The 25,708-nt window shown below is 36.1% G+C and overlaps 1 protein-coding gene across 1 annotated transcript in view; it reads left to right on the plus strand.

The window, feature by feature from the left end:
- Window positions 1-25,708, plus strand: part of LOC149774367 (uncharacterized) — a 90,622-nt gene that overhangs the window by 32,939 nt on the left and 31,975 nt on the right. The window contains exons 5-8 of the mRNA XM_089945369.1: window positions 12,017-12,550; window positions 15,305-15,411; window positions 23,250-23,510; window positions 24,553-24,671. Coding sequence (XP_089801495.1) covers window positions 12,017-12,550; window positions 15,305-15,411; window positions 23,250-23,510; window positions 24,553-24,671 — 1,021 coding nt within the window. The remainder of the gene's footprint in view (window positions 1-12,016; window positions 12,551-15,304; window positions 15,412-23,249; window positions 23,511-24,552; window positions 24,672-25,708) is intronic.

Below are 25,708 nucleotides of genomic sequence, written 5' to 3' on the forward strand. Positions count from 1 at the left end.
GTCATTTGAGATTTTTCAGTCATTCACTGCTTGTCCCATTTGAACCAAATAACTAATGCCCAAGCTTGGTTATATTAATACTACATCAGAATATGACCACATGGATGAGTATGCTTCCTTTCTAATGACTAACAGAAAACTCAGACACTGGATTGCATTACAACCACAATATAAATTACTCATGCATTAATAGCCATCAATAAAAATGCAGAGCATAACCATAAAGGTCTTGTCTTTATACGATGGCCTGAGTGTTATCTTAGTTTATGTAATGGTATTTCTTTGTCATACGGAGCTGGCCTGAACATATAGGTGTTACTAGGCAGTTGCCTGGGGATCCAGGTATAAGTGGTGCTAAATTAGATGGAAGTGATTTTTATTTCTTGGAGTGATATGTTGGTTGCCAAAAACCCTCGGACCATCCCTGAGGTCACAATTAATATTAGCACCATATTATTAATCATTTATGTTAAAAAATTAACACCCATACATGGGTTGAGTCAGGACTGTCATAGGTTGGGTCAGGATTACATCAAAGGCCCTGATTCTTTCTAGCCTTAACATTGACAATGTTTGCACGTGTGTATTGTTGTTGGTAAGGGGTGTGTGAGTATGTGCTTGTGATTTGGGTTTTTAACAGAGCTGTAACAATTTTCTAGTCATATTGCTACAATATTGTCAGTGTAGCAGTTCATAGTGCTGTCTAGCACTGGGGCATCATTGCTGCAGATATGTAGCATGTCCCATCCAGTCACATTATCCTGACACCAGACCAGCTATCCTAACACTAACCTGTTAATGTTGAATGCCAACAGATGCAGCTGCTATTACCAATTTTTAATTAGTCTTTGGTATGACTCGGGGGTGGGTGGTTTTTTGTTCGAACCCAAGAACGCCTGCATATGAGGCAGATGCTCTGACCGCCACTGGAGCGGACAGTAGGGTAGTGTCCAGTATTGTCAAGTTCTGCCAGTGGTCACCCTGCTTAGACCATGCAACTCAATTCTTACCGAAAGTGAAATAACAATCTTTAGTTTGCTCGAAGTTTTACAAGAATTAGAATTTATGTACCGTATATCCTCACATATAAGCTGAATAATTTAGGAATCCATAAAGGGTTGGAAGGGGGGGGGGGCGGCTTCTCCACAGGCCAGTGTCTAATCTTGACAGTCTTTAGACGTTTTTGTTGACTACTATAATGGCTGTAAATCTCGGTACAAGAAACAAGTTTTTCCATTTTCTTAGACATAGGCATGTAAAAAAGTAACTTTCGGTGACCTGACAATTATTAAACTGTTATAAAGTACTATGATTGATTTTGTTATTATTTGCCTGTGCATATTTTCTGATTTCTCCAACATGAAGTTAAATAAAGGTAAATACAGATTTCATTATTCGCGAGCTGGTTGAGCTATCAGGGAGACCATGCTGAACTATAATGCACAGTACTTACACAGTGCAAAGCGTGTATGGCATCACTTAAATCCTTACTTATTCCCAAACATATTAGATGTAGATTTTGCTTTATTCATTGTTTCAACCAAATTGCATTCTTCCAGATAACATTTCAGGTAGTCCTTAATAGCTGTTTCATTTATGTTGAATCACATGCTCATGAGTTACTCATTTTTAATGATATAAGCGATCCTACAAATTGAGGTAATATTTTTAAAAAGGTATGCACGTTTAATTGTACAAGGTATATAACCAACATAATTTACATGTTCACAAAGAGTTGTAATAATAAAGGCGAAACGTCTCATAGAGATCATCTAAGATCAGCATAAATCAATTTTAGTTTTGTGTTTTAGCTGAACATAACTTTCCACACAATGGAAAGCTTGATGTTTCGGCGTCTCCTATGTTGATAGTTAGCAAATTTGTCTTTAGTGTCGTGACAGCAGTACAGACCATTTAATCATTACAAACCCTGCAACTGGCTTGTGATAAGAGGAAATTTTGACAGGTAACTATACCATTACATTGATGTGTAATAGTCTTTTATTCCATAATATTAGCACGATTACCGTATTTTTTGTAAAACAGGGTGTAAGGCATACCTATGAATTTTTCAAAAGCCAAGTATAGAGACTGAATAAAAAAAATAGAGATTGGGACCTAAAACCTCAAGGTTTTCTTTGGGGGGGGGGTATTTTTAAAGCCTTGTTTTCACTAAATATTGATCGATCGTCATAGTCCAATATGCATGAAATTAACAAAAAGACTCACCGTTTCTCCCTATGACATGACCTATTTTCCCCCAGGACATGCCCTGTTTTTATATTCTGGTCATCTGTGATCAAACTGCACAATAGCTAAAGATTAGTCTTAAATAAACAAGCAAGAAAGCCAGTGCGACTGATTAAAAGTTAATCCTTATCCATGCAACTATTTTGCGAAAATGATTGGCCCTATGCCGTAATTCAAAGAAACCACGTTCTACACTGTTGTGTGTTACACAAAAAACATCAATTTATTGGCAAATAAAGGAATCCCACTTTTGTTGAGCTAGAGGTACCAAAAATACCCAGCCTTATGGTACAGTACATGTGGCAGCTATTTACCCTTCTTTGTATATCTGACCTTATTCCCATATTGTCAACTCGTAAAGCATTTAGTATTGTTTATTATACAACATGTATTCTGAATTAGTTTTTTGAGGAGACATTTCCTGCATGGTATGTATTTTTCATTCCTTTTTTTTAATTTAACGATGGTAATTAAGATTGGTACATAAGGTATTAAAATGCCAGGTGTTCACTCGTGTTTTGTTCCTTTCGTGGAAATGGCGCTATAGCATAAGGAGTTAAGCATTCGTAGTGATCATTCTTGGGATTGAAATTAATTGTGGACGATTTTATTGTTGTTTTATTTTTCTGTTCTTGTTTACTTTTTTATTTTTGTATTATTGTAGAGGTAAAAAAATCATTAATTTACATGAATAATGTTTAAACCTAACATTCTTGATAGTGAAGATGCAAATTCTTTATAGTAAAGTAATTATTCATCACAACCATAATTCACAGGTTTAGACGAAATGAAAATTGAAGATATAATGTAATGACTGGGAGTTCTCTGCAAAAAATCAGAAGATTTTATGAAATCGGGAGGTAAACATGGAGTGACCCCAAAAATTGGGAGTTTTTTTTCCCCTCCCGGCATGAAAATTGATAGGTATGGCGTCAGGTCACTTACATCAAAGCAAACTACAGCTTAGCTTTTACAGGGTTAGGTATTTACAATTTCAAAGAAAAGCAAAAATGTAATTACTGGTGCTCTCATAAAATAGCCAATGCAATAATGGATGAACAATAATCGAGTCAAACGGGAGAGGTAGTGTTACAGCTACTCGTGAAGGCTAAACTTTTGTCATTGTTCTATCAAATTATACACATATCTGATGTAGATAGAAACAATAAGAAAACAAAGTTAAATAAATTACATTTCAATAAGTTTATCCCATTTCTTTTTAATAATCATGCACGCCAACCTCAAGATAAGTATACATATAATTTTTTTAAATATAAGTTTGCCTAAATAAATGCATTTAGAACTTAACTTGTGCATCTTAAGATGTCTCAGAGTTGTAGGTCGGCTTATACGTGGGTCATCCACGTTTCAGTCTTTATACCTGTTCAGTTTTGGGGTCGGCTTATATGTGAACGGGCTTAGACCAGAGTATATACAGTGATTTTGAAGAATGAAAAACATAAACTTTCCTAAATAGTGTCTATTTTCATGGTGACTATGTACTCAATTTTTCTAAATACTATGTGCATGAGTGCTGTGTACCCACTGTAGAAACGACTATCCTCATGGCAACTAAAAAATATATTATGAGTTTCAAATACTATGAACCTTCATTAAATCATCAAATGAATATGGACTCATTACATATGAAATGAAGAGTATCGTTTGATACATGTTCCTGGGGAAAAGAATCAGAGCCACATCCCCCAGGTGTTTATGCACTGAAGGAGTGCTGTTAATTGAGCTGTCAGATAGCGAAACAGAATGTTTCATGCTACCTGAGTGATAGGCTGTCATGAGTGGGAGTAGACCCAGCACACTCTCATCCTTTTTTTTTTTGGGGGGGGGGGTAAGGTAGTGACTATTTGTGTGTGTAGTAAGTAAGGGAGAGATTATTAAGAGTAGGGGGTGAGAAAGAATTTTTAAAAAAAATGTATTGTTGAGTGGCGTATATTTGTTCAATGATTTAGAAAGACGGACACCTTTATTGAGTGTTCAGGTCCCATGAGATGTATCAAAGGCGCCCCTCTTTTAGTTTAAGCTTTATATGGTTCATAATGGATTAGGGGTGGGTAATTTCATTGAGCAATTATTTTTATTTTTTGTTTTTTTAAAAAAAAAAATACTTTTAAGTAGTTAAGGGGTGCAGTATGTCTTCCCCCCAGGTTGTGGATCCAAGATCGCTCACTGGCGACAATCATGTCCTTGCGACATGCATGCCCTCGCCCCTCAACTTAGGAGGGCAAACTGCTCCCCCTGCAAGTCCTTCCATGGTTTTGTTTTGTTTTTTTTTTTTTTAAGTGGAGTTGGGTACTGTTAACATTAGGTTCTACTTATGATTGGCTTACTCCCTGGCAGGGTTGGTTGCGGTGGATTATATGTTTTCTTTTAGTCCAGATGTGTCTGGGAAGTTTAGGATGTTTCGGAATGTTATATTTATGTTTGGGTTATTATTACCTAGAAAATCTGGGTAGGTGTGATAGGATCCATTTTTTTCTCTCAGCTTTTTAGAATATAGCTCTTGCCAGCTGGTATTTGGTGCAATTATTGAATACATGTTGCAGGTCTTCGTGGTTTTTTTGCAATGGTAGCAGTTAATGTTGGCAGGTTTGTATACCAAAACTTCCTGCTAGTTTAGTTTGCCTTTTATGATACAGTTAATGATCTTTTGGTCCAAGCTGTTTACTTTAAGTGGTTTGATGGACCTGTTAACTTCTTTTAAGGCGGAGTGTAGTTTTCTACCTTTGGAGGTGGAATTCCAATGATTCTGCCATGTTTGGTAAATATGGTTTTTAGTAAAGTTTTACGCTTCTGAAATACTATATTTAAGTGTGGCATGATTTGGGTCTTCTAGTTTGATTTTGGCGACTTTCTCAGCTAGCTCATTATCAGGGATCGCTATAAACGATGGTATCCACGTGAATTCAACAAACTGATTCCCTGTGGACAATTCTTTAAGCATATGGCAAGTCCATGCAAGGAACCGTGCTTTTGATTGGGGGATTTAATTGATTTTATTACACTTTGGGAGTCACTGATAATTACTGTTTTTTTAATGTTATTATCTTTAATCAATTTTACTGATTAAATAATTGCCCATAATTATGTAGTGAAAGTAGATCAGTGGCCTTGTAGTCTGGTTCTCATTTGGATGTTGTATTCTGGAATAACTACTGCAGCTGCCAATTTTAATGAACCCAGGGTAGGTTCAAACTTGGAGACCTAGTGACATGCATGCCCTTGTCTCTCACCTTACGAGGGCACGCTACTTCCCACTGCAATACCTTCCATGTTTTTGTTTTTTTTTAAGTAGATTTGGATACTGTTAACATTAGGTTTTATTTATGATTGGCTTACTCCCTGGCAGGGCTGATTGGAGTAGATTATATTTTCTATTTTAGCCCAGTTGTGTCTAGGAAGTTTAGGATGTTTCGGAATGTTATATTTATGTTTGGGTTATTATTACCTAGAATTTCTGGGAAGATGGAAGGGGATCCAATTTATTTTTGAGCTTTTTTGAATTTCACTCCTGCCAGCTGGTATTTGGTGCAATTATTGAATACATGTTGCAGGTCTTCGACGGTCTTGCAATGGTAGCAGTTAATGTTAGCAGGTTTGGGTCCTAGGTTTTTACCAAAACTTCCTGCTTGTTTAGTTTTGCCTGTCACGATATGGTTAATGATAGTTTGGTCCAAGCTGTTTACTTTAGGTGGTTTGATGGACCTGTTAACGTATTTTAAGGTCAAGTATAGTTTTCTACCTTTGGGGTTGGAATTCCAGTGATTCTGCCATTTTTGGTAAATATCGGTTTTTGTAAAACTTTAGGCTTATGTGATACTATATTTAAGTGTAGCAGGATTTGAGTCTCCTAGTTAGCTTTTGGCAACTATCAGCTAGCTCATTACCAGGGATCCCTATACGCGATGATATCCACATGAATTCAACTAACCGATTCCTTGTGGACAATTCTTTAAGCATATAGTACGTCCTAGCAAGGAACCACTATCCTGATGTAGTGTTGTGGGATTTAATTGATTTTGTTACACTGTGGAAGTAGCTGATAATTAATGCTTTTTGGATGTTGTTGGCTTTAATCCATTTTACTGATTCAATAATTGCCCATAATTTTGTAGTGAAAGTAGAGCAGTGGTCTGATAGTCTGGTTCCCATTTGGATGTTGTATTCTGGGATAACTACTGCAGCTGCCAGTCTGGGTGGTTCAGTTGTTTTGGAACCATCAGTGTATATCTTAACGAAACCAGGGTAGGTGTCAAATATGTCCATTGCAGTGATGGTTTTTAGTTTAATCTCTTGTTCTCACAGTTGGTGGCTTTGGTGTTATTCCTTGTCTTAGAGTTTATCCAAGGGGCATATTTCCAGCTATTGGGCAATTATCTGCTATTCCAAATTAGGTTAAGTAGATTTAGAATGGTTGCTGTTATATTCTTGGGGAGATTTTTATATAATATGATATATCCAATTTGATCTTTTCCAGGTGATATCACTTTCTTTGACCCTAATGCTAAATCCTATTCATACAAGGTAATTTCATTAAAGAAGTCTGAGACCTTGGTTCCTAGGTCTAGGTGATTAAAGGTATTTTCTGTTTTTTCCTAGTGTTCTTGGAAGTTTCTGGAGTGGTTGGTACTACTCCTCATGTCAGAGGACTGACTAGCAAGCATGTTAGCCATTTCTTTGTTTTTAGGTGTTAGGTTAGATGTTTTCTCCCGGATAGTTTTTGTCGTGTCCCATACTTGTATAGGGTTTGTTTTTAAGTTTAATTTGGAGCAAAATAAATTTGCCAAGTTTTCTCTTTAGCCAGTTTTATGGTTTGTTTTAGTTTTTGTCCTCGTCTTTGTATTGGATGAGATCAAGGTAGTTTCATGTGTGCTTCTACTTGTTGATGGGACCGCTCAGGTGGCCTAGTGGTTAGAACATCCATCTCGGAAGCAGGAGATCGTGGGTTCGATCCCCGGCCTAGTCATACCAAAGACTTATAAAAATGGTACTAACAGCTGCCTCTCTAGGTGCTCAGCATTACGAGGTTAGTGTTAGGACTGGTCGGCCTAATGTCAGGATAATGTGACTGGGTGGGACATCATGCTGCATGTCTGTGGCATGTTGCCCCAATGCTAAACATCACTATAAACTGCAACACTGCAGACTGAGATTTTTATCCTGATGTACGTTTTTGCATTGGTCATTCCACCAGGGCAATGATTGTTTAGTTTGGGTATTTGCTGTTTTGGGTATACTTAATATGGTTGCATTGGGTATGGTGTTAATTACATTGTCATGGAATATAGTTATATCTGTACTTTCTAATTCTTTGGTATTAATAACGGCTAGGATGTTTCTAAAGTTATCTCAGTCAGCTTTATCATATCTCCATTTGGGTGGGACTTCAAAGGGTTGTGTTGAACTGACATCTGGAGGGAGATGATAATAGGGAAGTGGTCACTTCTTAACGTATTTTCTTGATCAACCCACCAATTAGTAATTTGGATTAGTTTGGGTGTGCATATGGTTGGATCAATTGTTGAGAAGGAGCCATCCTCAAGATTGAGTGTTGTTTTTGATCCATCATTGAGGATGATTATGTTGGATTCAGCAATCCATGCTTCAATCAACTTGCCTCTATCCCTCCTACTTTCTCCCCATAGTTCATTGTGCACATTGAAGTCGCCACAGATGATTATGTTGTCTGTTAAATTTGTGGAGATTTGACGGTAATTATTTAAGTTAACTGAGATTTCATTGCCTTCTTGGTCATATATGTTTACTATTTGAATATCATTGGATCCAATGTTGACTAGGACAGTTTGCATTTCAAAGGTCTTGCTGGTATCAATTGGCAATGGAATTGTTCATGGTTCTGAGTAGGGTAGGGTATCGATGAGAAAAATTTCAAGTCCACCTCCCTTTTTCCCATTAGTGAGACTTTTAAGTATGCCTGGGGAGTTCCCTGGGATCTTAGGTAGCTATTTTGGATTATCTGGTAAGTGCGTTTTTTGGAGGCAGATTATATCTGGCTTATTGATTGTATGATTTTATGTATTGTTTTTCGGGAAGGTTTTAGTTAATCCGCGATAATTTTATTGCCGAATTGTTAGCTTTTTGTATGTGCTATCAATTGTATTTATTGGTAGTTATAGTTTTAATGGTAGACTGGGGAGTGATTGAGTGTATTGCTTGAAAGTGTTTTGTTACAATTTAATTTTGGTGTACAACTATGGTGTCTAATGTTGGGGGTTTATAGCTCTTTAGGTTTGATTATCTCTTTAAATAGTTCTAGCTACATTGGCCATCTAATTATTTTTGGAATACCTTTGCAGGGTTGGTGGTGTTTTCAGTTTGATCTGGTTGGTGTGATTTTCATTTTTAGTTCCTGTGTTAACTCTGGTTGTGTGTTTGATTTGAATATAGTTTTGGGATTATTGTTTGAGGTGTGGGGGCTTTTATTTGTCTTGGTTTAATTTGGGTTACTAGGTGTGTTGCCTGAATCTGATTTGTCGGGTATTGGGTTGGTGTTTTTAATACGTTTTTGGGCTGCTAAATATAGGACAATTGTTTGGTGTTTATGAGTTCTACGATTTGCTTTTCGTTGATGGCATAAGGGCATTCAGATACTCTAGGTTGGTGTTGTTCCAAGCAACTAGGGCATTTAATAATTCATATGTGGCATGTTCCTCTATGTTGCCCCCCTCCCTTCACCACAACGATCAGATCTTGGTTTGTAGCAACATTTGAGGGCAAACTGTCCCCACTGTTACAATTGGTGCAGAACCTGGATTTGTTAATTAAAGGTTACAGTTTGTGGCGCACCCCATGGGGGCCTTGCCTAACCAGGGTTGAGAGGGGGTCTGTTGATTCAATTACTGCTTTTGATGCTGGTTGCCATTTTTGATTCCTGATTCTATAGGCTTTTTTCTACTTTAGTTCCATTCTCGTTAAATTTTTTGAGGAATGTTTGTCCTTCTTATAGCCTTTAAGTGTTAGTACTGCTTTGAAATTTGTTGTCTAAGATGGTTTGGTGGACTCATTTTTAGTGTTAGATTCAGTTGGTGGTTTTGTGTGGGTGGAGTTTTGGCTTACAAGTTTGGGGCTTTTTTTTGTTTGTTTTTTTGTAATGTCTTAACTTTAATTTTTATGCCTTCTAGTTGTAGGAATTTTTCCACTTGGCTGAGTGTGCTGCATTGGATAATCAGTTTTTGGTCTTATCAGTCTGAATTGCCCATGGTGACTCCTGACAGGGTTCAAAAGATAATGTTGGAGCTTAGATGAATTAGTTGTCTGTCCCTGATAGATATGTATAAGGTGTGTTCAAGTGAGTGGAATTAGGGTTTTGCTTCATAATTATTGTGTTGGGAGTTATTTGCGCTTGTGCTTTGGTTCCCATCTTGGATTGGGGTGGTTGGAGTTTTAGATTTCATGGGAAGCTTTCCATTTACTGTGTAGGTGATGTTTTTTTTCTAATTGGGGCTGTCTTTGTTGGAGAGGTGGTCTGATTTGGTAGATTTTTCCTTATTGAGTTGGATATTAGCTCTACTCCCTGATGTGATCCCTGAGGGGCCAGAAATTTAACTGTTATGAATTATTTCTTTTTGTTTTTTTGTTGGGGACATCCTTTTTGTTAGTATTGGTTAATTTGTTGATTTCTGTTGGTTGGATATGTCTCATTTTGATTGGTTGCTGAGTAGTTTGCTCTATCTTGACCTGGTTGCTGTTGAGGTGGAGTAATGGTAGCTTTTGGTTCTTTGGAGTCCAGTTGGTAGTTTTGATTGGGGTATTTCAAGCAATTTGTATGCTGGTAGTGGAGTTGTATTGGTGTTTATATTTTGGTCTAATTGACGGGGGGTTGTGGTCATGTTTTCCATATAGAGTATGGTATCATCTAATTCCTTGTATTTGTACGTCTGCTTACAAAAACCAGCCACTAGGTCTTTTTATATCGCTTGACACAGTCGCACAATTTCTTGAGAATGAGCGCAACAACTTGGGATTCCGAATTATAGCGCTATTTCAAGTTGGAGCCCAACATAGGATCTGTGTGAATAGCCTAGGCTGAATAAATATTTTCTGGTGCTTAAAAAAAATAAAGACAAAAAATTTGTGTTCAAAATATTAGCAAAACATCCAAGCTTTGTTCGGAAATATGATAAATGAAATAATAATAATAATAATAATAATAACCATAAGATAAACGCATTACTATCTAATCTGAAGCATCGCAGATGAATCACAACAAGCAGCCAACCATTTCACACTATTCTCTCAATGAAAGGCCCGAAATCTATTTTCATTTCCCACGTGCACATTTAGATAATTTCCACAAAGATTTTACATCGAAATACTATGTTTACTGAAATTGCTAAATATGACAGTTCGGAACACGTATTACGTCGCGAACGTTACCGAAGAAGACCGCATGACAAGGAAGAGAACATGTGCTGGGAGCTACAGAATAAACTAAGAGAAATTCACAAATTAAACGCAGTGCTATAGCAAAACTGCGAGAAAGGATAATTTAACCATCGTCGTTGGGTATCGTGTGGATTGAAATGGTTAAGTAGAAATTGATACTTGGTCATATCAAACATGTTAAAGGCAACGGACACTTTACCCCCATTTTCGATAACCGTCGAAATTTGTAGACTGTGTCAGCTGAAGGTAAAATTTGAAATAAATAAGATCATAAAAAGGAGAATCTTAATTTTGAATCCTATGTTAAATTTCTTATGAATGGTTTCGTTAAATAAGATTGAGACTAGGTTTGACCATTTCTAATGTGTTTGTGTGTGTGTTTATACACGCGGGCACTCTTGCTTGGTCTATATACAGGCATAGTCACACTGTGGTAAACTATGTACATATGTGAAGGAAGGCTCACATCACTCAGATAGATGCTTTATGGTCCAATATTAAAAAGCATTTTACACTACTATGGTGATATGTAGTGATCATAATTTTTAAACAAGGCCAACAAGAATTTGATATGGTCCAAAACGTTTTCCTCCTGACTCTCTGAATGATTACATGAAGATTAGATGCTAAATATACCCCATAATTATGCATAAAACATTTATTATTTCTGTAAAGCAGTATTATTTTATACACACATTAAGTCTGAGTAAAGCAAACTTATTTTATTTTAGATCAAAGAATTTTTAATTTTGACAGAAGTATTTTTATTTATGTTAAACACTAAAGTATTGTTGACAATGGCTGCAGTCAGGGAATAAATAATAACAATATTTTTTCTGCTTGGACTTTAATGATGCTGCTTTCTGTTTTTTTTGCAAGTAAGTTTATGAAAAAAAGATACTATTTACATAGGGACAACGGTGAGCTGCAATAAGAGCTTAATGACTCAATTTGTGTTGTGATACCTTAAAGCTCAGGAAAAACAAGGGAGAAATCATCAGAATTATTTTATTGACAAGGTGGAGAAATAATTTTTTTTAAACTGTTGCACATTAATAAAGAAATCCTTGATTTAAAATAAAATAAAATGATTAATATTTGGTTTTGACTTCAATTACATTACTGTTGCCTGCAAGACTTCACCATGGCTTAATCCAAAATAAATTTTACCTGACAAGTGAATTTTTTCAGAGTCTGTTTTACAACTGCTCACAGAGTATTTGCAGTTTGTTTGTGGATGGGATGTAAATGAGCCCAATTTACTGTTTCAGTTTCAATGATAGTTTCGTTGCTTGATATAGCTTAAAATTCAGCTGTATTTGGTTATTTCTTGTGTTTTCAGATTCTGAACAGGATTATCGATTACAGCGCCTTGCCAGAGTCCTGAATGAGCAACAATCAATGAAGGACAAGGCCACTCATGATGAACAGGTGATAATTTCTCCTCAAGGAAAGACAACTCATATGAGCCATGAAGTGGCTCACATTACTGTTGAAAGCGAGGAATCAGAAGTACTCTACCTCCGTTCTTCTCAGCATGGTTCTGGCCAAGAGCTTTCATCAACTGCTAGTCAGCAAGAAGAAGCTCACTCAGCATTAGCTCAGAGGGAACCCAGTCAGTCAGACTCAAATATGATAGCCATGCTAAAATTGTTGCAGGAAAATGTTTATAAATTAAAACAAGGTCCAGAAAAAGCTTCACTACTGACAATTTGGGACTTTGCAGGCCAGTATGCCTTTTACACTACACACCAGACATTCCTGACAAGACGAGCCATTTACCTCTTGGTTTCAGATGTCAGCAAAGAGCTTGCTGATTTTGTAGCTGATGAGTGTTACTTTGATAGTGATGGAATAGTGAAGTGCAAAGTTCATGGTAAGTCCTGCTACTACTCTACCAGATTTAAATAATAAACTCCTTATGTTCTTAGATATTCTGTACAATAATGATGGGCCCCGAGTGGCCGAGTGGTCTAAAGCGCTTTCCCTTACGGATCATTGCCATCTCACGTCTGTCTGAGTGGGTTCGAGTCTAGGATTCGGCCAATGTGGGTATGTGAGAAAGCTTGATAGTAGCTTCTCGTGGGTCGGTGGTTTTTCCCAGGGTTTTGCCGGGTTCTTCCTCCACCATTAATACTGACCACCATTCATAGCCTATCTTGTGCTGAAAAATGGCGTTAAACCCTACAATAACAACAACAACAAAAACTGTACAATAATGCAAAGTCAGCACAGTTTTATTCCCCAAGAGGAAAGAAAAGACAATAGAAAAGTAAAGAAAACGTATCAATCCAGACTTAGTTGAACCTCGGCATGGCAGTTACTTTGGCCTCCATATGCTTTCAATTTTATTCTGTGAAATTTGTTTTCATCTTCTTTGCATTTGGAATGTAACTTCATTTTGCACTTATCTTTATCTTGATAACTAATGTAGATTCTACACAGCAAGTTATAATTGGAATATTGGGAAAAATTACGGAGACATATTAGATTTGTTTCTATCCAGGAAAAGCCAGAAAATTCTGAAAATACTGATAAACATCTGGGGGGATGAAGGGTAGACCTGGACAATTTCAGCCAACACTTGATGACAGAAAAAAATACATAATTGGGTCCTAATTGGATATGTTGTTTTGGGTTTAATACCATTGCTCAGTGCATGAGATATATATGGTGGCCATTATAAATGGTGGCAGAAGAACCCAGGAAAGTCCCAGTAAGAAACACTGACCCATGGGAAGCTGACTATAATTTAGTGAATTTTTACTGGAATTTTCAGGGTTGTAGGACTCTTGATTCAGTTCAGATACAGTGTGGATCATTTGGGTGATAGCCCTAAATACATTTGTACAGTCAATTCATGTGCTCAGTCAATCTGATTAGTAAAGTAGTGGTTACATCTTAGTCCAACTCCATATCAGTGTCCTTTCCTATGTGGAAGATAAGATGTTTGTAAATATTGGAGGAAGGTAATGAATCTAATCTCCCAACGTTCCCGACTAGTATGCAAATTTAATGAAACTGTATTGCAAAATGTCATTGCTATTATAAGAAGTTGTCATTAGCAGCATGTTGTTATGAATTATTATCAATAGTAACCCTTGACAACCCCAACCCATCTTTGCTGTGATTGTTACTGTTGGTCCATACTAAATGTATTGAAATCTACAAATGTTCCATGCAGAATCCCACCTTCTAGATGGCTTTGTTTTGACTATGAATTAAATATACCTATCCATAATCAGATTATATTGAAAGTCAGTGTTTGGATACCAACCAGATACAGGCAGGGTTCATGAAAACCACACCTCCTATTCATGGTCCATTGCCAAGGAAATTTTACTACTTATCCCTGCATCAAGTAGATGCAAATTGGAATGTTGAGAAATCTGTGTGCATTTTCTACCTTAAGCAAGCTATGAAGCTGAGTTTAACAGCTAACAAAGATACATTATGCCAATTTGTGCATCCAGAACATGTCACAAAAAGGCCATTTCATTTTACACAGGGATCTTGCAATCTTGTCACTAAAATCGGTTCATGTCTGTAAAATAATGTGTTCAGAGTGATGACTATGTGAAAACCTCTTCTATTATCAAGCTTATATTGGGTGCCAGTATTTATTTTAGTTCAGTAAAGGGATAAAATGACCTGGACAATTATCTATTGAGCCTCACTCACCTCAGTGAATGCATTATCAACCAGAATGTTTTTAACTTTGAAAAGAAATGAATTGCGTCCAGAAAAAACACCAATAAGTTTTTGTTTCAAGTGTTGTGTAGACCATGTATACAGTCTGTTTGGATCACTCGTTTTTACAATACAATATTTGAAATTATTGCAAGGTATCCTATGAAATATATTGTTTAAATATTTGAAGGTGTTATGTTTAAACATTGAGTCCATCACCCTCTGCATCTTGATTTTCGGCTTAAAGGTCAAGGTCATTTATTCAGCGAAGATGTCCGTTTCCTCAAAATGACTCAGATTTTCCAGAATATATGGTTATCAAGTTGTGGGTAGCTTGCAAGAAGGATAAAAATTGTTTTTATTAATATTAAGATTAAAAGGTTATGGTCAGTGGTATTGAAAGATTAAAAAATGGTTTCCACACAATAACTTGAGTTTCCACCATATACTGTGTCAATTTTTTAATCCAAGTGCTTAAAGAAACCCTAGTCAAGAAAATAATGGTTTCCTCACAATAATTTGAGTTCTTTGTGATTTCGTTTACCATGTTATGTAGATGGTTTATATTTGGAGTGGGAGGAACCCATATTCATTTGAAGTCAGTAGGTCAAAGGTCAAAGTCATCGAGACTGAAAGAATAAAAATGTTATTTTACACAATGTCATAAACTTGACATCACATCCTTCAAACAACAGCTGTAGATGGTTTTCATTTGGGGTAAAGTAATAACATAGACCAAACTCATTGAACGTCTTACACTTTGGGTAAGAAAAAAGTTAATTGAAATTTGGGGTCTTAAGATCAAAGGTCAAGGTCACTGATCCTGAAAGAAGAGAATGGATTTTGCAATAAAATGTATTTATTTATAGTAACAGTTATTGACTTGCAGTGGCTGCATAGTGTGCAAATGACATTGCTCTTGTTTATGATTTATTTTCAGAACTGATTGAGGTTTGGCTAAACTTTATACATTCCTGTGCACTATCATCAGAAGCCAACATCCCTCCAGTGATTTTGGTGGGAACACATGTGGATAAAATTTCACAGGTACAAATTATGGCCATTATCGTCGGATGAGTTACATCTTCTCCCGTCTGCCTGCTTAGCTCTATTGCTGATAGACCAGAGGAGTTTATGGTATTGATTGTTTTCCATTGTCTGTCTGTCCATTTGCATAAATTTGTTAACATTACTGATCTTAAACTGCTTGGAGAATTTCTATGAAACTTTACATATGGATTTATCTCATGATCTTAAATGGAAATGGTGCCTGTTGGACCTGCATCAAATCATAATGGGGTTTTCACTAAACAATTTCTTATCTTGTTGGTTCTACATAAAAATCGTGACAATCTCATTGCCAGTATGGCTGCAACAGCTATCAGCTTAAAAATTGTATTGCCACCATTCTCAGTGGAAAGTCTTGATCAACATGGAATATTGACCAGAATTGGTCCTTAATGGAAATGGTGTCATTCCGAGAGTTAACATTGCTGCCATGGTGGCGATCTTAAAGATCGTCACTATTCCTCCAGAATGGATGGTATGTTGACATAGGGTTTTCATTACAATATTTTTCATTGTGTCTAGTCGGTTCTAATTAAAACCGGTGCCAATCTGATATCCATTTTGGCCTTTTTGAGTGCTATCTTTAGAATATTGTTATCTCTACTCCCCTTGAGCAGTCTGTCACATTGACACGTGGATGTCACTAGAAGATCATTTTTTATTCTCTTTGGTTTTAGTTCCATTTATAAAATGTGACTCCATTGTTGTAACCACTCTGCCTAAATGGAAAGTCGTATCAATATATTTTCACTAGAAGACTTGGTAGGACATGAATAAAAATGATACTGATCTGAAATCCAATATGGCTATAATTGTGGACCTCTTGAAAATATTATCACTATTCCGTTTGTATGTGGTAACAAGATAACCTGGTGAGATTTCGGATTTACAACAGAAAACTTTTGATAGTGATACAAATTCGATGTTTAATAATGTATTACTTGAATGTACAATTAATTATGATTGATATGTGCGCGTGTATATATTCCAAATATTGGATCAGTTAGCATAAAATGCATGGACATAATAATGAAAATGTGAATAAATGGCTTTACACAGTACAAGCACAAAGCGTGAATGATTCATGTTTCCACAACAAAACAATGATTTGTTTTACTCAAATAGTAAAGAAATGTACTATGTTACTCGTATAGTAAAATGTACTAACTCAGAAAGTGAAATTATGTTAACAAAAAAGGACAGCTAAACCGTTATCGGGGGAAATTTTATATGAAACAGTAAATCTCGAGGAGCACCAATTATAATAATTGATCATAATTCTCATGCGTGGACATCTGCGGTAACGATATTTCCGCGAGATCGTGTTGTTCAGTTTTATTCCTCAGACATATTTGATTTTATTTACAAAATAAGTAAATCTGATCTGGTGTCCGTGTGGCTGTTTCGCAGCGAGGACAAATATGATCAATTTGTAAGGCCTAGCGGTGAATTATACAGGAATGAATCACTACATGACACGTTGAAAGAACTAGCAGAAAAATATTCAATAAATTCTGAACAATTACTAGTTAATTGTTTTACTGTTCCATCAGTTGCTGCTCACGCTGCTAGGAAAAAAATCTTTGGAAACCAACGTGAGGCGAATTTCTCAAAGATGTTCAGATGAGTTGTGTCGAACACGGACACGGCAGTTTATGGAACACTAAACACAGTTACGTGGACATGATATCCGTTGACATGGTTGCATGTTATCCTGGAACTTTTTAAGGGTTAGGCGAGTGTTTTGCTCAATTTGGACATCCTAACAGCGAAATGATGCGAGTATCAATTAATGGTCCGTTGCCAGATTTTCCCATAACAGGATTCGCTCGTGTAGTATCATTTGAATTTAATAAAAATCTTCATAAAATCTGTTTTGTTTGGTTTGGTAGACACTATTCAGAGCGACGTTGGGTTCATGCAGCGCTGTTACGATATATGCTAGATACAGCGATATTAACATCGTTGATAGTCAGTCAAGCAATTATATTGTATAAAAACAAACATCAGTTTGGTTGCCAATGGATCATGACGAAAAAACAGCAAAAGATTTAGGTAGAAAAATGATTGGTAAATTTACCCAAGATGGTGCGTATGATCATCAACGACATCATTCTAGATTAATCATGGATGATGCTGGATTAGATTTTATAATTGCTGATACCGCATCACAAAAATATATTTTGTGATCGAGAAAATATTTATTTCGCTGATGGAGTAAAATTAGGCACCGTTGTCAGTTATGTCGACGGAGAATCTCAGCAGTACACGCATTTAAGATCATCGATGCTCACGTATGTAAGCATAAATTTACTTTTGATGATAAATACATTTCCCAATGGCGCAGTTAGAGTAGCTACTGATTCATTTTATATTGATAGTAAATACTTAGATGCGGTTTCGACATTAACCGGCAATGATTCATAAGCACTTGGAGAATAAAAAACGAAGATATTCTTGATTTTTGTGAATCAGCTGATATTGGGGACAAAGATGAATATCATCGTGGTGAAATATCAGAAATTTCGTCGTCGCCGTCCATGTACGATCCAATATCGCGACATAAAACTGTCTACGTGAACGGGCCAGGTCGTTCAGGTAAAACAACACGAGTAATTGAATTTTTTCAAAATTCTGACTTGATTGTTTTAATGCCAAAATACTGACTAGCCACGGAAATGAAGCAGCGAGGAGTTAACTCATGCACTTATCAGTTTCTTCAAATACTGCGGCGGTGTGTGGACTTCTTTGAGGATGGGAGAAAAATATATTAATAAAAGATTGGTTATTGCTGAAAAATACTGCTATAATTATGTGCGGCGATCACGGCCAACCAAGTCCAATTGATGATGAATCTCCTCATAACTGGCTGAAGAATTTTGTTGATTTTTATGAAGAAGTTGACACCGATTATAGATCACTTGATGTAAAATTAAGTGAATTTAAGAAATTAATTCGATCGCAGCCAAATAAAATTCAATGTACAATTATGCGCGAAATAATCTCAGAAACATCAATGAAGAACGTTTTATCCACGTGGAGACCAAATGATTTGATAGTTGCTAATAGAAAAATAGAGATACGCTTCAACAAGAATTATTTCAACTACAACGAGAAAAATTTCCATTATTACCTGTGCCGTTAGGTTATCGACCAGCTGATACGCGACGACAAAATATTGACGTTGATGTGCCGGGACAAGGAAAAAAGAATTTAGTGTTGAATGATACTGTAGCCGTTAATATTGATTTCGTCGAAGAAGCACTAAACGTGGAGAACTCTCCGTGGATACTAGGATATGCAATGACAATTCATTCATCGCAGGGATTAACTATTTGCGATATAGTTGTTTGGATTGTCGATGTTTGCATAGAGTGGTCAAATTTAGTTTATTTAGCTGTATCTAGCGTTAGAAAAATATTTCAATTGAGACGAATCAGTTTAGATTCGCTGATAATTAACGATGACCTTGACGATGATGTAATTAGGAAAAAATTATCCAGCTATAAACAATACGATAAAAAACATAATTACAATTTTGACCTAGATGTTGATTTTGTAATATCGTTAAAACAACAACAGAATAATCACTGTGCAATTTGTAATTGTATAATGTTATGGAAATATCAGAAAAATGATTCGAGACAATTTACCATATTCTGACATTATTTTGTTTCATTAAATATGATACCGCACCTAAAAATTCTCTGCCAGGATCAACTTGAAGTAAATTTGGCCATCTTAAGGATCCTCGTTGATAAATTGTACTAAATGCATCTGCAACCGCAGTGGCGGTTTTAGTTATTAACGGTTCTGCTTCTTTATATCTGCTTGCGATATCAGCTACCGTTAACACATACTTGTATGTTTTTTGGCCAACAATATCATGTGGCAGAAGCATAATATTGGCCTGATGAACTTCATTAGGGACACTAACGTCAAAATGTACGTGTTCGATTCGTTTAGGCAGCGGAAGATAAATTTGCCACACAGCATGTTTGGATAACCACAATGCTGCAATGGGAATCTTTACTCGAACGGCTTTGGCAAGTTTGCTAATTGCCGCTTTACCTTTCCAAAATCCAACTGGAGAATAATAAATTGATTCCATATTATTAATTAACCAGCGCCTAGCGCTAATTTACTTTCCATCGCAGTATTAATTAACCAACTATCTAATCTTTCTCTGATAGATATATTATGAATAGAATTTAGCATATGAATCAATTTTACATCCGCGAGGTGTCCATGTTGTAGATCATTGCTTCGATAAGCAATATCATGAACAGAACAGGCTTTATCTATGGCATTTACGGGATCTTCATTTAATTTTGGTCTATCGTGATCATCAAGTTTAAAATCGAGTCAGGTTCCTGGGCCACAATAATTATGTCCTAGAAGATGTTTTTGTCCTGGAAACTTCGCCCAGGGAACACCAGGTAAATTTACTAACTGTGCTGCAACATCACCGCCCTTTTTTTTAAAATTGATTTTATTTTGGCCGGCTTTGCTCGTTGTCCAGATGAAATAAATCTGAATTTCTTTGTGCCACATTTGGCACATGTACCTGTTGCGGCCGATCTGTTATTGCGCGTGACAACCGTAGTTATTCCTATTGTTGGAGTACGCGAGCGACATTTTACGCAATATAAATCCATGGGTATAATTATATCATGAATGTAATTGCTTTTTCCACTACAAAAAAAAAAAACAAGAACCAGTTAAACATCACGCGGCGTTACCAAATTCTGTGAGAATGATAATAATAGGTCATCTGGGTTGGGTAAAACACAGTTGTTGTTAAATTTGATAATGCGGTGGCTAAAATGGGATAAATTATATTTAGTTGTACCATCAGTTGATTATCAGCGATGTTATGAAGTATTAAAAGATTTTAACGAGAATGCGCGATTACTAAATCAAAATAATGATGATAATATTGAATTTATTACCGATATCAATGATGCATCACTGTTGATGATCTTGATGGAAGTATCAATAATTTAGTAGTGTACAACGACGTAATGTTAGACAAACAATTGAATCCTGCAAGGATATTTTCTCGTGGTCGACATAAAAATACTGATGTTATTTATGTGACTCAACGGTAAAAAATTCCAAAGGTAATTAGAGATAATTGTAATATTTTGGCTGTTTTTTTACGGCGTTGACACGCACATGTTAAGAAATATTCACCAAACTTGGTGTAACAGTGACATGGATATTATTAAGTTAAAACATTTATTTAGTCATGCTCAGTTAACTCCGCATGGATTTATAACGATAAATTTGCATGATCCACGAACACGATATCGGATCGGTCTTGACAAAATATTTTAACTATTAACAGCAGCAGGGAGGAGCCTTATCCAGGTCGTTCTAGGTGCTGTCTTGATGATACTTAATATATTTAATCATATAAGGAAGCTTCTATGTTGGTAAATAAAGACTTTTCCCAACAATTGTTTCCTGGAAGCTTTTATTCGAAGAAATCTTTGGGATTCAATTAGAGACTGTTCGCCCTCCCTGCTGCTTACCCTCTCTGCCTATTTCTATCATTTATCTGCAGTTATCTTCTAACCTCACTTGTTTTTCCCTTTCTAACTTCCTATCCTCTACTTCTTTAGGCAGTTCTATCTTCCCCTTCTCTAATTCTGTCTTCTCTAACAGTATCAGTGCTCTGTTAAATCCGAGACGATCCCACTTCTGACATCATTTGTGACAAGATAACTGAGTGGGATTTTGGATTTACAACAAAACACTTCTGATGGTGATGCAAATACAATGTTTAATAACAAACAACTTGAATGACAATTTAGATTAATATATGCATGTATATGATCCAAATATTGGATCAATTAACATAAAACGCACAAACTTAATAATGAAAATATGACTGAATGGCTTTACAGAGTACAAACACAATGGGTGAATAATTCACAATGATTTCAAAACAAATGGATGATGTGTTTTACTCAAATAGTAAAGAAATGTAGTATTTTACTGATAGAGTAAAATGTATTCACTCAAAAAGTGAAATTATGTAAACACAAAGGGACAGATACACAAATTAACTTTACAGTTCCAAACACTCGCTGGGTCATACAAAGCCCAAACATTAGGCCACGGCTAAACAATTACATGCATGGAGTCACACTCCACCACCACCACACCAGGCTACCAGTCACACTTGCCAATCAAGCAGTCAGTATTCCGGGTTGGTCAATCAAGCAGTAAGTGCCCATCATTCTTGGTCAGCAATGCCCGATCACCTGCTACTCAACCAGCAACTATGTTTATTCATCTCTACAGCTGTAATAGTTCAGCTTCACAGCTGCTATGGTCGACTTCTAGGGTTGACGCCGATCACACTGGTCATTCTGTGATCACTTGGGTAAGCTCTACAGCTGCAGATGTGAGTCCTTATTGTTGTTGTTGTTGTTGTTGTTATAGGGTTTAACGCCATTTGTCAGCATACGATAGGCCCTACATGGCGGCCAGTATTAATGGTGGAGGAAGAACCCGGGAAAACCCCGAAAAGAACCACCGACCCACGAGAAGCTACCGGCAAGCTTTCTCACATATCCACATTGACCAAGCCCGAGACTTGAACCCACGCAGACAGAGATGAGATGGCAGTGATCCGTGATGGAGAGCACTTTAGACCACTCGGTCACTCGGGGTCCCACGAGTCTTTAAAGATATTCCTTAATGTAAATATTTAATTGGTGAGGCATTTATACACAGGTGAAATCGTCATAGATTGTCTTTGCATTGGAAGCATTCCTTTTTCCTATTGAAAGCACTTCGCACATGCAGCATAGGATGAACCGAAATAGCTTTAAAATATTCTACAATATACATAAATCACCATCGAGTATGGTTGTACACACAAAACAAAACCTGAGTACATGTATTTCATAAATAAAAGTATTTATATAATTCCGTGACATAAGGATGGTCACTTTCAGATTGGGTTATCACCAAATGACCTGCATCCATGGGGCCTAGATGAAAATGGATTTCTTTACAATGTTTTCTATGGAGATATTTTGCAAGGAAGAATAAAACCAGTGACAGTATTGAAAATACATCTTTCCAGTGTTTTGTTTAGCGCTTACAAGGGCCAGTTTAAGGTTCACTGCCTTCAGGTTCAGCCATTTGCATCATGACACCTCTAAATTATATATCATCGTTGATAGAGAACTTGCCAAAACATTGTAATTATGTTTGGGACTTAAAACTTCGGCTGCCACCAGTGTAAATACACCAAACGAATTAAACATTGCTCACCATATTTTATTGCTGAAGGATCAAGTACTGTGGCATAAGATGAGAAATAGAGCAAACAACTAATGTTTATTTTCCAAATTAAAGGAAATAAATTAACGCATTTACATGTACAAAGCAGTATAACTATGTTTATATTGTCAAAGCTTTAACCAGGATTGATTAATGTGAAAAGACCACTCCGAGTCACTGATCACTGTGTAGTGATTGATTAATGTCAAACTTGATTTAGACTTGCGCTCTGTAATTGAACTATGTTCTTTAATGTCAGTAAAGTAAACCTTTCCTCAAGAATGTGTACGCAACAGTGTCCAAAAACACATTTTGCAGTATAAGCGAGGATAGTACTATGAGAGATTGAAAAGTTGTTCCCCCTTTATTGTTCAGAATAAAATCAGATGTTGCCAGCCCTTGAACATGTATAAATTATGATGAATAGGCATGGACAGTCTATAAATATTGCTATCATTGATAAAGTAGGTGACATTGCTATTACTTATATTTTACGAATCTCCTTTTATTTCTAGAGTGGCCATCATGAGGTACGTGAAATTTGTGAGAGATACTTCAGAGCCATCCGATCTTGTCTAATAGACAAACCTAGCAGGTTTCACTTGGTTGATGAAGATTTTGCCATTGACAACACTGTTGTGGACATACAACTAGAGGATTTGAAGAGGAAAATAATAGAGGTGGCATCACAGCAGCCATATTGGGGAGAGAAGATACCTGCACGGTGGATCCCTCTGGAACAAGAGCTGATGAGGTTGAGGGCAGCTGGAGTGAAGGTACAAATTTACAAACATGATTAAAATATGACACATCTTTACATATTGGATTTAGAGGAATAACTCGTATTCAGTAATATGTGATAGATTCACAAGGTATGGAGACCAACACTTTATCCTAAATAAGTTTACATTGGTTCTTAACATAATGAAATTTAATGACATTTTTCCTTTATTTTATGCCATATTCTCAACTTCCTGTCTTGTATATCACACCTGGCATTAAATGTTCAAAATTATATTGGGAATACATATATTTTTATAGGTTTTAAAGTGTTTAATATATATATTATTAATTTTTATTTTGTTAGACTAAAGTCCGATATGATAATTGAACTTAATCACTTTCTTCCATAATGTAGATTTGGCAGGATTTGCTTGTAGTCTGTCATAATTGTGGCTTAGTTTGCATATAATTATACCATTATGACTTTCGTTTTAATGATTCACTGAGTTACACAGTGGTATTTTAATGTATGAATATTTCTTACGGTTGCTGTACTGAGAGAGAGATCGAGATCATGGTTTTTAGTGTGATAATAAGATAGAGATAGACTTTCAAGAACTTAAAATCTTAAGTTGGGAACATATTGCTTGCTATTACATGAAGCACAAGGTTTTACTTTGTTGATATCAACAGAGCTTTGAAAACACATTTGAAGTCAGAAACTCTGTATAGTGGTGTCTTTGTAGCTGGGTATGCTTGTTTTTCCACACAAATGTAATATGTGAGACATTTGGACGTTTAAACAAAGATTTTACAATTAGGCATGATTGTACAGCATAATCAGAAGGAACTAAATTATGTTAAATAAAATGCATTCATTTCGAAGATGATACATTTGTACTGACTCATTTTTCCATTTTAATGATAATGAAAATATTTTCACATAATTGTATATTTTGTGATATTTGTCAATATGCAAACGAAGTTCATGAAAGAAAACTATATTTTCTTCAAAAGAAAATAACCAGTATCAAATTAATGAAGAAAAAAATAACCTATATGAAACGTAATCGTAACCTTCCTTTGTGTCTACAGGTGATTCCTCTCAGCCTATTGAAAGACTTGAACCAGACAGGAGGTATTCCAATATCTATAGATGAACTCGATTTGTTTCTTCGATTTCATCACGATATTGGGACAGTCCTTTACTTCAGGTGAGGTTGTGTGTTGTTTCCCCTCTGAGCAAATAAAAGCATTTTCTTACTGAGTCAAAGGAAGGTAATAAGTCAGAATGGAGATGACTTGTATTTAAGGGGTCAGGGGCCAGTTTTTATGTACAAATTTAATGCAGCAATCAGTGACCTAGTATTAAAAAAATGATACAAAATCAAATACACAAGTGAATTATAAAAAAGTCCATATGTTTAGATGCCTATATTAAAACAAAGCATAAGAGTATTAGCCACTTGATCAGAGAAGTCAGTGGCAGTTCATAGCAGAAGAAGTTCATGCACCCCAACAACCCCAAATTTCTACCTGCACTTTTCTTGTCTGGATGTCATTTTTGACACCCTGTGATGCTCACAGTGCAAACACAAGCCCATTTTCTAGATGACAATTCTGCAAAACGGTGTGTACTAAACAGGTTGATACAACTGAAAATAGTTGTCATCCAAGCCACCTAGGTCACAAATATATGCATATCTTTAAATAGTATGCAAATATTGCTGAAAAAGTCACACCATAGCCTTAAGTTAAGAAATTTACCATGGGGCCAATTTACAAAACTGGACCCTGCCACCTAAATTTATGCGGTCATCACACATTAACATATCTGTTATGAGAGAATGGCAGGATAAACGTGATTACTAGTTTCCTTGATAATTTAAGACTGGTATGTTTCCTTCTGCTTTGTTTCATTTAAACAGAACCTAATTTGGGTATGTTATTTAGATCAATTAATTTAAAAGGTAATCCATCTCAGTATTTTATGTCATGTGCATGGGGATTGCCTCATACGTTTGGCATTTTATCTCGGCTGGTTTTATTCCCAGAGCTGATTTTATGTTTTGTCAACACTTTTTGACAAATTGTTTTGATCAGTTAAGATTTTAAACTGCATGTATTACAAAATAATGCTGGCTTTTGTTACTGTGTTTTACGAAATCAGAATTAATTTTTCCATGCTGAAAGTATGAAGAAATCAGTTGCATTTTTGGGTTTAATTACACTTTTAATAAAAGTTCATGAC

The sequence above is a fragment of the Sinohyriopsis cumingii genome, unplaced genomic scaffold (assembly GCF_028554795.1).
Source record: "Sinohyriopsis cumingii isolate HCF-2022 unplaced genomic scaffold, ASM2855479v2 utg000305l, whole genome shotgun sequence".
NCBI classification, from domain to species: Eukaryota; Metazoa; Mollusca; class Bivalvia; order Unionida; family Unionidae; genus Sinohyriopsis; species Sinohyriopsis cumingii.